The 15,398-nt window shown below is 36.9% G+C and overlaps 5 protein-coding genes across 5 annotated transcripts; all 5 read left to right on the top strand.

Moving 5' to 3' along the window:
* Positions 1–2,259: 2,259 nt before the first annotated feature.
* LOC130508657 (protein DETOXIFICATION 28-like) lies at positions 2,260–3,284 on the top strand. Its single transcript, XM_057004269.1, has 3 exons — positions 2,260–2,430; positions 2,507–2,794; positions 3,027–3,284. The coding sequence occupies exons 1-3, from the start codon at positions 2,260–2,262 to the stop codon at positions 3,282–3,284; spliced, it is 717 nt and encodes a 238-aa protein (XP_056860249.1).
* A 423-nt stretch (positions 3,285–3,707) lies between these two features.
* On the top strand, positions 3,708–4,632 carry LOC108840221 (protein DETOXIFICATION 28-like). Its single transcript, XM_057002828.1, has 4 exons — positions 3,708–3,941; positions 4,021–4,139; positions 4,231–4,320; positions 4,431–4,632. Exons 1-4 carry the CDS (start codon positions 3,758–3,760, stop codon positions 4,515–4,517), a joined length of 480 nt encoding a protein of 159 aa, XP_056858808.1. The 5' UTR covers positions 3,708–3,757; the 3' UTR covers positions 4,518–4,632.
* A 1,270-nt stretch (positions 4,633–5,902) lies between these two features.
* On the top strand, positions 5,903–6,602 carry LOC108842293 (histone H3.2). The gene has a single exon (XM_018615159.2). The coding sequence runs from the start codon at positions 5,984–5,986 to the stop codon at positions 6,392–6,394; it is 411 nt and encodes a 136-aa protein (XP_018470661.1). The 5' UTR covers positions 5,903–5,983; the 3' UTR covers positions 6,395–6,602.
* A 516-nt stretch (positions 6,603–7,118) lies between these two features.
* LOC108821427 (40S ribosomal protein S6-2) lies at positions 7,119–8,725 on the top strand. The gene is made up of 6 exons (XM_018594471.2): positions 7,119–7,219; positions 7,306–7,370; positions 7,604–7,661; positions 7,741–7,849; positions 7,961–8,233; positions 8,317–8,725. Exons 1-6 carry the CDS (start codon positions 7,214–7,216, stop codon positions 8,553–8,555), a joined length of 750 nt encoding a protein of 249 aa, XP_018449973.1. The 5' UTR covers positions 7,119–7,213; the 3' UTR covers positions 8,556–8,725.
* Positions 8,726–13,978: 5,253 nt separating this feature from the next.
* LOC108840240 (EPIDERMAL PATTERNING FACTOR-like protein 1) lies at positions 13,979–14,738 on the top strand. Its single transcript, XM_018613078.2, has 2 exons — positions 13,979–14,250; positions 14,362–14,738. The coding sequence occupies exons 1-2, from the start codon at positions 14,149–14,151 to the stop codon at positions 14,605–14,607; spliced, it is 348 nt and encodes a 115-aa protein (XP_018468580.1). The 5' UTR covers positions 13,979–14,148; the 3' UTR covers positions 14,608–14,738.
* Positions 14,739–15,398: the final 660 nt, after the last annotated feature.

The raw sequence follows: 15,398 nt of genomic DNA, 5'->3' as shown, positions 1-15,398 counted from the left end.
AACATGAAGTTCTGAACGATCACATATATCAACTAAATCCAGTCTTGACTTCAAATTATCCTTTGTTTTACCTTGAACGTTAAGGATCGTGTTCATGAGGTTGTCAAAAAAGTTCTTCTCAATATGCATGACATCTAAATTATGCCTTAGCAAATGATCCTCCCAGTATGGCAGATCCCAGAATATACTTTTTTTGTGCCAGTTATGTAGGTTTCCAACAGCATCTACCGGAAAACGCATGTCCACCGATGTCTGGCGTCCTTTCTGCACCAAAATCTCTTAGTTGTGTCTTCAAACTTTGCCCACTAATTTCCGCAGGTGGACTGTCAAACACCTTCTTGTTCTTAGTAAACAAATTCCTACTCCTACGATATGGATGATCAGGTGGTAGGAATCTCCTGTGACAGTCAAACCAACACGTTTTCCTTCCGTGTTTTAGTTGGAAAGCATCAGTGTTATCTTGACAATATGGACATGATAGCCTTCCATGCGTTGTCCATCCAGATAACATACCATATGCTGGAAAATCACTTATTGTCCACATTAGTACTGCCCGCATTTGAAAGTTTTCTTTACACGAAATATCGTATGTTTCAGCACCTTGAGCCCATAGTTGTTGCAACTCATATATTAGTGGCTGAAGAAACACATCAAGTGATCTCTTAGGATGCTCTGGTCCGGGAACGAGAATGGAGAGAAACAAAAACTCTCGTCGCAAGCATAAGTTTGGGGGTAAGTTGTATGGTGTAACAATGACTGGCCATAGAGAATATTGTCTTCCACTCTTCCCATACGGGCTGAAACCATCAGTACATAATCCAAGGTAGACATTTCTTCTCTCATACGCAAAGTCGGGATACTTTGATTGGAAATGTTTCCACGCTTTTGCATCTGAAGGATGTCTAATCTCACCATCTGTTGAGTGCTCCGCATGCCATCTCATTCGTTGCGCTGTGCGTTCTGAAAGATACAACCTCTGCAACCTTTCCGTCAAAGGCAAATACCACATCCTTTTATATGGCACTGGAACTCTTCCACTAGTATCTTTATAACGAGGCTTCCCACAAAATTTGCATGTAGTCCGCTGATCATCCGCCCTCCAATAAATCATGCAGTTATCGCTGCATACATCTATTACCTGATAAGATAAACCAACCCCAGCTACGAGTTTTTGAACCTCGTAGTATGAACCTGGAGCTACATTATCCTCAGGTAGAATACCTTTAACAAAATTAGCTATCGCATCCACACAGTCTTCAGCCAAGTTATAATCTGTTTTAATGCCCATCAGTCTCATAGCAGATGATAAAGCTGAATGACCATCTCTGCAACCTTCGTACAATGGTTGCTTTCCAGCATCCAACATTTCATAAAATCTCCTAGCTTCTGCATTGGGTAAATCTTCCCTTCTAAAATGATCATTTATCATCTGCTCAGTACCTACACCATAATCTACATCCGCCCTAATTGGTTCTTCTAATCTAACCGCCGGCTGAGGTTCGCTAGTACTACCAAGTTCATAATCAGTTTCCCCATGATGATACCAAATTTTGTAACTTCGTGTAAACCCACTCAATAATAGATGAGTCCAAACATCCCACTCTTTAATAACTTTTCTATTTTTACAATTAGAGCAAGGACATCTTAACTTACCTGTTTCTGCTTCCGGTTGTTTGCGAGCTACCCTCATGAACTCGATTATACCTTGATTGTATTCTTCCGTAAGCAATCTCGTGTCCGGATCCAAATGAGGTCGATCCATCCAAGAACGAAAATAATTTGAAGAAGACATATTTTTTTGGAATCAAATTCGTGAGACTAGGAGAGAAGAAGAAAAGAAATGGAGTGAATGAAGAGGAAGAGGGGTGGCTGTATTTATAGAAGAAATCCTCCCGGCATACTGAGGAAATATCGAGGAAATTTCGAGGGAAACAGACATTTCCTCGAAATTTCCTCGAAATTGTTTAAATCCCCCAACGGCTCTCCCAACGGCTCTCTAACGGCTACAAGATGTCGTCGAAATATTAGAAATATCCGTCGATTTTTTCCGACGACCCTGGTTTCCTCGGTATCCCCTCGAAAATTACAGAGGAAGTTGGTGTTCCTCGAAATTTCCTCAAAAAATAGTGAGGAAATTTCGAGGAAACCCCATTTCTTGGTTTCCTCGGTATTTCCTCGATATTCTGTCCGAAATTTCCGAGGAACTCATTTTCCCTCGGTATTTCCCTCAGAATCTGCGTGTTTTCTTGTAGTGTATGGATGGAGACGAAGAAGCTATGGCGTATCGTTGGACCGGCCATATTCTCCAGAGTCTCGACCTACTCGATCTTGGTCATCACTCAGGCCTTCGCGGGCCACCTTGGCGAGCTGGAACTCGCAGCCATCTCTATCGTCAACAACGTCATCCTCGGCTTCAACCTCGGCCTCCTCGTACTCACACGCATATATATAAAAACATTTTTCTACCTTATATTATATATAATTTTAACTTTTTGATCATATGCAGCTTGGAATGGCGAGTGCGTTGGAAACATTATGCGGTCAAGCGTTTGGAGCTAAGAAATATGACATGTTGGGAGTGTATATGCAGCGTTCTTGGATTGTTCTCTTCTTATTCGCAACCTTGCTCCTTCCTATGTACTTATTTGCGTCTCCGATTCTTAAGTTCTTTGGCCAACCTGAAGACATTGCCGAGCTTTCCGGTGTCATCGCCGTTTGGGCCATTCCTACACATTTCGCGTTTGCCTTCTATTTCCCTCTCAGCCGATTCTTCCAGTGCCAGCTCAAGAATAGAGTATGTAATTAAACTAAGAATTAAGAGGCGATTTCCGTTGAGTTGTTTGCGCTCTTGAATAGAGTTAATTTAACATGGTATACGAATTCAGAACCTTTTAGTCATTAAAAAGAAAAGAAAAATTAAAATGTCACAATGTTACAAAAAAAAATAGAAGGTCACAATGGAAGTGGCGGATTAGTCCCTTGACGGTTCTAAATGTGTCTGGTTGATATATCGCTTACAATACCAGGTGGTTGCAGTTGTGTCTGGAGTGGCACTCGTAGTTCACATATTTGTGTGCTGGCTTTTTGTGTACGGTCTTGAACTTGGAGTCAAAGGGACGATGGCTACTATTAATGTGTCCTGGTGGCTCACTGTCTTCATGTTATTTACTTACGCCACTTGCGGCGGTTGTACACTCACTTGGACCGGTTTCTCCATAGAAGCTTTCACCAGACTATGGGAATTCGCTAAGCTCTCCACGTCATCTGGAATCATGCTTTGGTAATAGTTGTTAAACGTCACTTGTGTCACAATTTTTTTGAAAGAAGTTTTGTTTACGTATGGGACCACAACTTCTTACGGTAGATTTGTATCAAGATACAGCTTGGAGTATTGGTACTATAGGATTTTAATCGTGATGACTGGAAATCTGAAGGATACAAAAATTGCTGTCGACTCTTTGTCTATATGGTACGTCATAGTTTTGATTGATATATACATATTAGATAAGATTTTCACATATTTTATAACATCAAGTTACATTGGCAGCATGTCGATAAATGGTTTGGAAATGATGATTCCACTTGCTTTCTTTGCCGGGACCGGGTAATCGATCGTATATAGATATTTTGATTTTTGTTTAGATCTCTGATTAGGCTAGTTCATGGCTTAAGCAGTCCTTGATTAATCACGTGCTCTTGTAGCGTAAGAGTGGCGAATGAGTTAGGAGCGGGCAGTGGAAAAAGAGCAAGATTTGCAATGATCATATCAGTCACACAATCATTAATCATCGGAATAGTATTTTCGGTTCTTGTAGTATTTTTCCATGATCAAATAGGCTGGATTTTTTCTTCGAGTGAAACCGTCATAGAAGCAGTCAATGATCTCTCTATTCTTTTAGCCTTCGCGATTCTTCTCAACAGTATCCAACCAATTCTTTCCGGTACGCTACAGAAAATAACAATTTCTAATTCTTTTTGCTATCCCAAAATAACCGGGTTGGTGATGTGATTTTTGATTAGGTGTTGCGGTAGGTTCGGGTTGGCAATCATTTGTGGCATATATAAACCTGGGATGCTATTATTTCATTGGACTTCCACTAGGATATGTCATGGGCTGGATTTTCAAGTCTGGTGTCAAGGTAACCCAATTTTTTCTTTCTTTACTTGATATCAAATATTGCAACGTTGTTAATCTCTTATATCTTTAATTCTATTGCTATTATGCAACAGGGCATTTGGGCTGGTATGATATTCGGAGGCACCGCCATTCAGACGTTGATTTTGATTTCTGTTGTTATGAGATGTGACTGGGAGAAAGAGGTACTCAAATTGTTTGTTCGTTGCTTTTGGTTCGCTTATATTTATGGTTTTTCATCTTTCATCTATGTGTCTCTAATACTACTGTTACATCATTTCTTTGACTTTTGAAGGCACAAAAAGCAAGTATGCGTGTTCAAAATTGGTCTGTCTCGGATGCAACCAAAAAAAGTGAAGAGGACCCGAAAGAGAAGGACTAGACTACGTCTGGGCGTTTGGGTACCCATTCGGGTTCGGTTCGGGTTTTTTGGATTTCGGTTCTATTTTGTAACACCTTCTAGGTCCCATTCTAGTAAATCTACAAGTTGAGTTCGGATTTGGATATAACACATCGGTTTCGGTTCGGTTCGGATAATACTTGAAGTAACCATATATCATTCGGATTCGGGTTATATCAGATCGGTTCGGATATACCCTAACTAAAATCTAAAATTCAATAGAAAAACATAAAAAATATATACTTATTTATATATAATAGAGTATTTAAGATATTTTTTTAAAAATTAGATACTTATTGTTAGATATCATGTTGAAATAAATATGAAATTGAGTATTTGAAATACATATTTATGTTTTAAATATTTATATTATATATTAATTCGGCCATTCGGATCGGTTTGTTCCGATATTTTTCGGGTTTTTCGGATTTTCGGGTTTTTCGGATTATCCATTCGGATTCGGTTAATAACACTTCGGGTTCGGATATGTTTTGTAACATCCTACAAAATCCATTCAGATATTTTTTAGATTTCGGATTCGGTTCGGATCGGATTTTTTGGTTCGGGTTCGGTTCGGATTTTGGGCTACGGGTTTTATGCCGAGCCCTAGACTAGACATTGCGTTAGGGGAAAACCAGTAAGCGGCATACATTTTTACTTGCATCTATCTGTTTTTTTCGGTTTGCAATATGCATTGTCCCCCTCTCTTAAGGTTTCCTTGAGCAACACTCATCCTTTGTTTTATTGAATGAAATTTAGCGTTAAACCAATAATTTCAATTACATTTCCAAATGACAAAAGGGCTAACTACTGGACCGGTGTAATATCTGGTTCGGGTTTCTAGGCCAAAACTATAGCAACGGGCTACTGGGTGCATTGGTGCTAATGTGAAAAATTGAAGTGTTAAATTCAAAATAAAAATCAATCTGTTGTGATTTTAGCTTTCATCAAATAGTTTATTTATGAAAACAATGGAGATGTAAAGTTCATAATGGAATTGACAGTGATAATGGATCACAATTAGCAAAAAATAAAAATGGTATAACAAAATAAAATGTTTTATAAGTTCTATAATGATAATAATTAGAAGAGAAGCCCTCCTCTATATTTTTTATTTTCAAAACGTGCCTTGTAATCGAAAAGAGTAAAGAAAGGACGCCTAATTCGTGGATACGAAAAGGCCTTCTGATTGGCTGCTTGACGAATGACGCGGATAGCAAAGGATACAAAAGTCATCTTGATTGGCTAAATAAGAAATGACGCGGATCGCATAGTTATAAGCAATACTAACCGTCGATAAGACAAAAGATCTAACGAATGAAAACAAACAATTCATTTCTCCCCCTTCGATATAAAAACACATCCCAGTCTTCACTCTCCATATCGATCACAATCCTCTCACAAATCAAATCGCTAACACACGACTCTTGTTCCTACAAAAACAGCAAATGGCTCGTACCAAGCAAACCGCGAGAAAATCCACCGGAGGAAAGGCCCCGAGGAAGCAGCTCGCGACGAAGGCGGCGAGGAAGTCGGCACCGGCCACCGGAGGAGTGAAGAAGCCACACAGGTTCCGTCCCGGAACCGTGGCGTTGAGGGAGATCAGGAAGTACCAGAAGAGCACCGAGCTCCTGATCCGCAAGCTCCCCTTCCAGCGTCTGGTCCGCGAGATCGCTCAGGATTTCAAAACCGATCTGAGGTTCCAGAGCAGCGCCGTCGCGGCTCTGCAAGAGGCCGCCGAGGCCTACCTCGTCGGGTTGTTCGAAGACACGAATCTTTGCGCGATTCACGCCAAGAGGGTTACGATCATGCCCAAGGATATCCAGCTCGCGAGGAGAATCCGTGGTGAAAGAGCTTGAAGACTCTCTTAGATTTTGTGTTTGGTTTCGTTGAAGGGCAAATCTCTTTCTGGGATTTTAGTTTATGTTGTAGAGAGCTTGGCTCGTGTTTAACACTGCGTGTTTGGTAGGTTTTTAGTCTTTTGTTAAGATAGTCCCGAAGGTGTTCGTCGAAATGTCCAAACGAGAATCTCTCTTGTTTTATATAAAAAAAAAACTATTTGCCCAATTCTATTGTGATATGTTATTCTTCCGTGTCCTTGCGTGAAATCATTTTCTCTTGGTTGGTACTTAGGTAGTAATCATAATCTTATAAAAATTGAAACAGTCCGTTTATTTCATATAAGTTATGTAAAGCAACGGACTTTACAATACGTCACCGAAGCATAGTTTTAGTCACCATTTGACCAGACATAGAAGCTATTCGGTTCGAGAGAGAGCACCAAATGACATACGGTACATTGCTGGTTATGTGATATGATGAATAAAATGTATATGGACTAAACCTCTGATTATTCCATCGGGAAAATGAAACTTCGAACTTGAATGTTAAGGTTTTTTCTTTGAACCAGGGATCTTAAGGATATCAACTAGTTTTGGTCCAGAAAGATGTTATAACCATATGAAACTAGGACTAGAAGAAACCTTAGGCCGTCCAACACGAGAGAACAAAGTGGGCCGTAAGGCCCATTATAAATACATTTGGGCCTATATGTTATAAGTTGGCCCATTTTTCTCATCCGCGTAAAACCCTAGTTTCACTGCCGTTTAACGCCGCGCGATATAATATCTTATCATCTTCTCTCGCGGGTAGCTGTAGTACCAGTTCAATCGGAGACGATGAAGGTTAGCTAGCTCATCTTCTCTTCTAACGAACCCTCCGAGTTGTTTTGCTTGTTGTTTGTTCATTTGTTTTGTGTTTGTATCCGCAGTTCAACGTCGCAAATCCGACTACTGGATGCCAGAAGAAGCTCGAGATCGATGACGACCAGAAGCTGTAAGATCATTAATTCATATCCCACCCTCCTCCTCCTTATAGATCTAGGATTGAATTAGCTCCAATGTTTGTTTAATTTCGGCTAATTGAGTGTACAATGTGTAGCATCATCACCTTTATGCAATGTTGAAATATGTGTCTGATAGCTAGTTCTGAATCGAGACACGAACGACGTGACTGGTCCCTGTCGTGACGAATGAATTGAGTTTTGTTTGTCGTTTTATATATTGCAGCCGTGCTTTTTACGACAAGAGGCTCTCTCAGGAAGTTAGCGGAGATGCTTTGGGCGAGGTGAGAAATGTTTACTTTATTTTTATTTTTTAATGAGTCTTTGAAATGGTTTATTCAATTTGTGTATATGTTTATGCAGGAGTTCAAGGGGTACGTGTTCAAGATCATGGGAGGATGTGACAAGCAAGGTTTCCCGATGAAACAGGGAGTTCTGACCCCTGGTCGTGTCCGCCTCTTGCTTCACCGAGGTGCTTCATCTGTTTTATATTTGCGATTATTTTAAAAAAAATTATTTCTTTTGAGTTAAATGTGATGTTGTTTTGTGGAGTTAAATGTGATGTTGTTTTGTGTGTGCGTAGGTACTCCTTGCTTCAGAGGACATGGAAGGAGGACTGGAGAGAGGAGAAGGAAGTCTGTCCGTGGTTGCATTGTTAGCCAGGACCTTTCTGTGCTTAACTTGGTCATTGTTAAGAAGGGTGAGAAGGATCTTCCCGGGCTTACCGATACCGAGAAGCCAAGGATGAGGGGACCTAAGAGAGCTTCTAAGATCCGTAAACTGTTTAACCTCACTAAGGATGATGATGTCAGGAAGTATGTCAACACTTACCGCCGCAAATTCACTAACAAGAAAGGTAATGAGAATCAAAACCACGAATCTTCAGGTTTAATGTTCCTCTTAGACTTATTTCTTTTTTTTTAATCGGGGTTGTAACAGGTAAGGAAGTGAGCAAAGCCCCCAAGATCCAGAGGCTTGTGACTCCTTTGACACTTCAGAGGAAGAGAGCTAGAATTGCCGACAAGAAGAAGAGGATCGCCAAGGCTAACTCTGATGCTGCTGAGTACCAGAAGCTTCTTGCCTCGAGACTCAAGGAGCAGCGTGATCGCCGTAGTGAGAGTTTAGCCAAGAAGAGGTCTAGACTCTCCTCTGCTGCCGCTAAGCCCGTTGCTGCTTAAACCCCGTTTTAAGATTTTGAGGATTTCTTTGTCAAGTTTGTTTCTGTTCGTATTTAGGTTCCCTTATCGCATGTAAACGCCATTTTGACGGTCTTTATGGTACACTTCATTGTTTCAATATTTATGCTATATTCCATCTTGATTGAAAAACTTAAAGCTTTATAAGTTAATTATGTTGGAATTTTCATATTTTATTAATTTTTTAAATTTATAGTTTCCACAATTTTTTCACATATATTTTAAACAAATGAAAAGGTATAAGTATATTTTGCAAATTGTTGATAAGTATTCTTTAGCTTAATTTTTTTTTTTTCCGTCAAGTAGATTTTAGATTAAATAAAAGGCCAAAGCCCAACCTAATACAAACTAAAGCTCAAAGATTACCGGGCTACACAAGGAATTAAACGGGCCCGCAGCCCACCCAAAACAAACCACGAAACCCGACAGAACCCTAATCGAGGAGGCAAGCCACGTGGGGTAATCTGCCCTTAACATGCGACACGCGTCACCATCCGCCTCAACTCAACCGTTTCCGTCACCGTCACCACGCCCTCGGCGCGTCACCGTCAAGACCCGAGATCTGTCGGAGCTCAAGAGCAACCAGAGCCTCCGACCAAACCAAACCGTTCCTCATCGCTATGTCTTCACGCCGGATAGAGATCCATCGTAACAGTCGAGATCTTCTCCGACTTTGCACCACTTGACACGCTGGACAATCGACCCGAGGAACATCACTTTCTTCTTTTGAAAGTCATCACAGACGCACAAGATGAGACCTAACCACTTCTCACTGCAGAAACCGGAACCATACCCCTAACCGACAGGGCGCCACGAAACCACCATAAACCGAAGAGATAAGACTGTGGAAGTCTTCATCTCCCGGGAGCTATATCCGAAGATGGTGAAGCTGACAAAGCTTCCACCTCTCGGGGACAAGAGTCGGCGTCGGCGGAGCTAACAAAGCCTCCGCCTCCCGAAAACAAACCGTGACCAGAGCGACTCTCTTCACCACGCCGAACCAGAGAACCGCGTCTTCCCACCAGATGAGAAGCCACCTTAGAGAGGGGCTATCCAGATCTCAGACAAGGCGGAGTAAAAGAGGAGGTGATGAAGAGATCGAAAACCGTGAGATAAGCTGAAGAAACGGAGGGCTCCGGCGGCGACACGCACGCTAACGCGCGGCCGTTCACCGGACCCGAGATGAGATTTACTTTCTCTCTCTAGTTTGTCTTAATTATATCAAAGTATACCCATGAAAAGCTAAAATTAGTTATATACCCATATGCGCGAAAAACTCCATTTTTTTGTAGTTATTATCTTTTATTTTCCGATTTTATCCTTTTTGCTCGACTACGTTAACAATTGTAGTACATCCATAGGTGGTTGAAGAATATGGTCTAAGAGATATGATAAGTTTTTGTTCAAGTATATTTCTACTCGTTGGTTAATTTTACATCTCATATTCTTTCATGAACCATGTTGCAATTATAAAAGATTTTGTCATATTTGGTTGAAAATAGACTAGATTAAGCTGGTTGCTGAAACTATATACATAAATTGATGGCAACGTATACATATTATTGTATATTTAATTAGTAGTGTCATTTAACTAATCTATTAACGCTAGCTTCTATAGTCGAATGTTAGTGGATAAAATTAACTTGAGTCATTATGACTACAACACAAATGGATATTTTTAACTTATATAGGTAAGTGGTACGATCTACAATGCTAAAACAAAGTTGTTAATATATATAGTGGTTTGGTTATAATAACAACTAGATGATAACCCGCGCCATGCGCGGGATGAGTTTTTTAAAATATGTTGTATTGAAATATTACAATTAGAATGCATCTTGTTATCAAGATTTTTTTACATTTGATTTGGGGTGGACATTCGGATACCATTTGGTTCAGTTTAGTTTGGTTCGGTTCAGTTATATTTCGATTTTTTTGTGAGTTCGATCCGGTTCGGATCTGCGGGTTCGGTTTGGATTTGGACTCAGATAACTCATTTTAATTAAAAAAAAAATTCGTATATACTTTAAATTTCTCAAAATATAAAAATAAAAAAATTATTTATAACATATAAATGTGTATAATGCAAGCTAAAATACTTAAACTTAACATAAAATTTGGTTAGCTTCAATATTCGGATAAGAAATCAATAGATATTTGAAGTATTGGTATTTTGAATATCATTTAACTATTTTAATCATGTATTTTTAATTATTTGTAAATATTTTCAAGTATTTTGGACAACTTAATAACATTTTATATATTTTTAATATTTTTTTAGATATTAAATTCTAAAAAAAATTAATATATTTAAGTATATAAATCTGGTTTCGATATATTCGATATCCGAAATATTTCGTTTCGGATCATGTTCTGTTCTAAAAAATATCATCTTAATAACATCTTACAATTTTTGGTAATTTATAGACGTTTTAAAAAATTCAAAATATAACATATATGAAAAATCTATTTTTTAAAATATGTTTAAGTGATTTTTTTTTGATAATATTAATTAAAATAAAATGTAGAGGATACAAATTTTTTTATCAAATATTTTTGATTTGTAATCATTAATTATCATATATACGTTAATCATATTAGGTAATTTCGTAGTTTTTATTTAAGGAAATAATTTACGTAGCTTTTATTTAAGGAAAGAATTTAAGTCTATTAATTAATATGATGATTAGTTTAATAAAAAGTATAATATATATTTATATGGACCAACATATTTTTCTAAGGATTTCTGAGAATCATCCTAGTGATGACACGTGGCTACAAAACATGTTGTAATGTTCCAAGATTAATATATAGGGGATGTAGAGGAAGATATCCGAGACCATTAATAGAAATTATAAATGGCTATGACATATGACAAAGAAATTTGTAGCAGCTAAAAGTTTAAGACATAACAATATAATACAAAAAGGTAGATTAAAACATAGATGGTTCAAAAAAGAAAATCTAACACAGAGAGGGATAATCCATAGGACAGTATCTGTAGCATAGGGACATCCAGTTTCAGTTAACCAGCAGCCAGATTTTGGTACATCGTTCTAGCTCCCTTGCAGCACCAGGGAGAACATAAGCGCGTCTATGATCTACACGAATGAGAATGAATGAATAAATGGTGGAAACCAACTCATTTATCTGCTACATGTAACAACTAACTTGACGTCTAACAATCATGTTACAATCTACTACAATAAATATAGTTATCCCTACAATATAGTACATGTTACGTCTGAACCTTAACATCTAACTATGTTAGTTATACATATAGTATATATGTCTAACTATGCGGTTACAGTCTGAACTTTAACATCTACTATCATGTTACAGCCTACAGCTATTCTTACTGTTCTTACATATGGTTAACTTCTATAATTATAATTTCCACAGCTTCTACACAACATATATATCATCAAAGTTAAAGCGAAAAGAAAAATAGTAACCAGTAAAATACAAGTTGCCATCTAATAAAAAAATTATCACTATTAAACATGTTTCTCCAACCGAATAACATATAAGCCTAGAAATGGAAAGGAGACGAGAAATATACATGGTGCAGTGATAGGAACATGATGAAATTATCTAGGGTTAATGTTGCCAGAGGTGGTGATGGTAAATGAAGTGAAGGAGTCATTGTTGGAAGCGAATTGCTGTGCTGTCTGTGGCGCTTACCATCACCTCCATCCCTATCGTCACCTCCACGCTTACCGTCTTCTTTTTTATTTTATTTTCCTTATATTTGTTTTCTCTTTGTATCTCTCATATTTCTTTCTTTAACTATTTTCTCTTTTTTCATTTGTTTTGTAGCATCACTAGTGAATAGGATTAAAATGGTATTAATTAAAATTGCACAGTGCACATAATAGAGATCAAATAGTTTCCTAATATTGGTGTGAAATATGTATATCTATCATAATTTCTCTTTGAAATAAAAGAAGAGCTATAATTATATCTATATTATTTTATTAATCATTTAACTATCAAAAAATATTTGATTGGTGTTACTTTAGTTTTATATTTGTTGATGCACACTTATGGTTAGTTTTGGTAAATGTATATATTTTTTACAAATATGATATATAAGTCGATGTAAAAATTATATTTGTATTTTTATTTAGATTATTTTTATTAATTTGATATATATATATATTATTTTTGATAGTGATATGTGAATTATTAGTATTTTTAATAGTTTTATCAAAAATAAATATTTATATGAAATATTTACATAAATGATGATACATGAATTGATTGTCATTATCATATTTAAAAATTTACCAAAAACATAAAATTTTATACGGAAAAATTGTATATATTATGTCATATTTTTCCAAAGCTATATCATATTTTTTGTTGAAATAATATAGTAATGATATGTATGCAAATCACTTACTAAATATTGTCTAGAGGATTTGTAAGCAATATGAAAGCTTTACTAGAGTTTCAAAAAAAATGAAAGCTTTACTATGAGTTTTGTCTCTTATCGGTCCTTATCTTTGGAAACTTTACCTCTTTCACCTTTTTGTTTGAAAATCAAAACTCAGTCAAACTGTAGTTTTTACTATTGTTGCTACTCAAGTAATTTCCCTATTTGCTTTCATTTTCTGATGATAAAAGGAAACCCTGGTTCTCTTATTTGCTTACTTATTTGTGATGATAAAAGGAAAACCCAGTGCCCTATGTGTCAGTAAATAGATATACTTACGGGTGAAATACTGTGTTGTTCTACTATTTCTTAAACCGTTGAAACTTGAAAGGTCCACTCAACATTTTGATAAGCTGTTATTGGCAGAAAGCTAGCATTAGTAATGAAGTCGGAGCCATGAAACAACCAATAAATTCTATTGATCTTGGTATTAAGCATGTATTAATTCCACATTCAACTTCTGCTAGTTGATTAAAAGGACTATAAAGAAAGAAAAAGATAAAACTATATTAATTCGACATTCAATGCATGCTAGTATGCTACCTATACATTAATGTAATTCGCTTCAAGCAACTCTTCTATTTGGCTGAACAACGCTGATCTGTTGACCAAATTTTCAGCACAAAATTTATAGCTAAAACTCATTGAACCGGTTCAGTACTTATATGCCCAACCAGAGTCAATCAATCAATAAACTAACATTGCATGTTTTATTGAAGTGTTCCAATAGGAAATGTATAAATTTGGTCAAAACTCAAAGATAAAATGAACAATGCAAAGGAGATAACAAATATAAAATAAAAAGGAATAAAATGAAATGAAAGAAAAGAGAGGAAAGATTGAAGTGACACATAGAAAGAAGGCTGGTTTCTGAGCCTCTCCTCTGTTATGTATCCTCCTATTCTGTTTTCCCCACTCTGTCTTGTTCTTTTCACCTTCCTTCAATTTACCATTTTACCCCTTGTGTCCCCCTCTCTCTCTCTCTCTCACCATAAAGGCTTCTTCTTCTTCTACTTGTCTCTGTTGATATTTCCCAGCCCTAGCCTCTCTGTTTTGTTTTCAAGGTCTTCAACTTTCACTAGACCCACATGAAAGTTTCTACTGTATGGTGAGAAACTCCTGAATTAGAAAACCAACATGATCACTATTTACAATCTTACCTTTCTTCTCCTCCTTGTTTTCATCTCTCCACAAGTCTCATCCTCTCTTCAACCAGTCCGGCCTCCGAGTTCTCCTCAAGTAATCTACCTATCATTATCGTTCACTTAATATCAATTCGAAACTCAAGTTATTTGTCCTCATTTTTCCACTCTGATTGATCTAAACTAAGTTGTTTTCTTGTTGATTCAGGTGGCTTTGGTCGAAGATAAAGCAAGACTAGGTTCTAGACCACCAACCTGCCACAACAGATGCAATGGCTGCCATCCTTGCATGCCCACTCAAATTCCCACTCTCCCGGGTCGCTCCCGAGTTAACCCGTTTTCCGGCAGTTTTGTAAGGCCTCCTTCCTCCGTAACCACCGTTCTTGGTCAGTATTCTAACTACAAGCCCATGGACTGGAAATGCCACTGCAATGGCCATTTTTATAACCCTTAAAATTTCATCATCCTCTAGTTTGATCATTTTTAGTTGCTTAAAATTGATTTTGAATTATTGAAGTAGAATTGTACTTTGGATTCTTTGTATATCTAAGATTCAGTTTGTAAATAATCAAAAGTTCTCGATAATTGCATTTGCAGATATATATATATACATATACATATATATATATATATATATATATATATATATATATATATATATAGAGAGAGAGAGAGAGAGAGAGAGAGAGAGAGAGAGAGAGAGAGAGAGAGCTAACTGCTTACATTGCATCTTTCATTTCTTTCAACACTTATGGTTTATTTTTTTTCAATTTAGTTACTAATATAAAGTCTGCCTTCTTGATTCATTAACGTTTGCATGTTCAGAATTTATTTCATCAGCTTTGTACTGACAACAATCCTTTGAGCTAAGAAAAATCAAACCATTACTTTACCGTTTGATTTTAATACAAATACATATTCAACCAATTTTATAATTTAAAATTTTGGAAAGAATGAATAAGATTATAACTAAAATTTGAAAAGAATGAATACGATTTGATGTGAATGGAACAACACACTGTCAAAATTGATTAATCAATTTTGTCTCACCTGCCTTGATGTCCTACACGTCACTGTTTGAGTCTCTTCTCGTGAATCTGTAGACCCATATCTAAGCAAGGCAAGGCTAGGCTCAGTACAATTATCAGTCTTTTATTATTCTTTTCTTTGTTTTATAGCTTCAAAATAATAAAGTAACCGATTAACAACAAAACATCTGCATGAAGTTTTGTTTTTTACTGTTAA

This window comes from Raphanus sativus, chromosome 2 (genome assembly GCF_000801105.2).
Source record: "Raphanus sativus cultivar WK10039 chromosome 2, ASM80110v3, whole genome shotgun sequence".
NCBI lineage: Eukaryota > Viridiplantae > Streptophyta > Magnoliopsida > Brassicales > Brassicaceae > Raphanus > Raphanus sativus.
The sequence above is the reverse complement of the archived record's forward strand: the minus strand, read 5'-3'. Positions and strand labels throughout refer to the sequence as shown.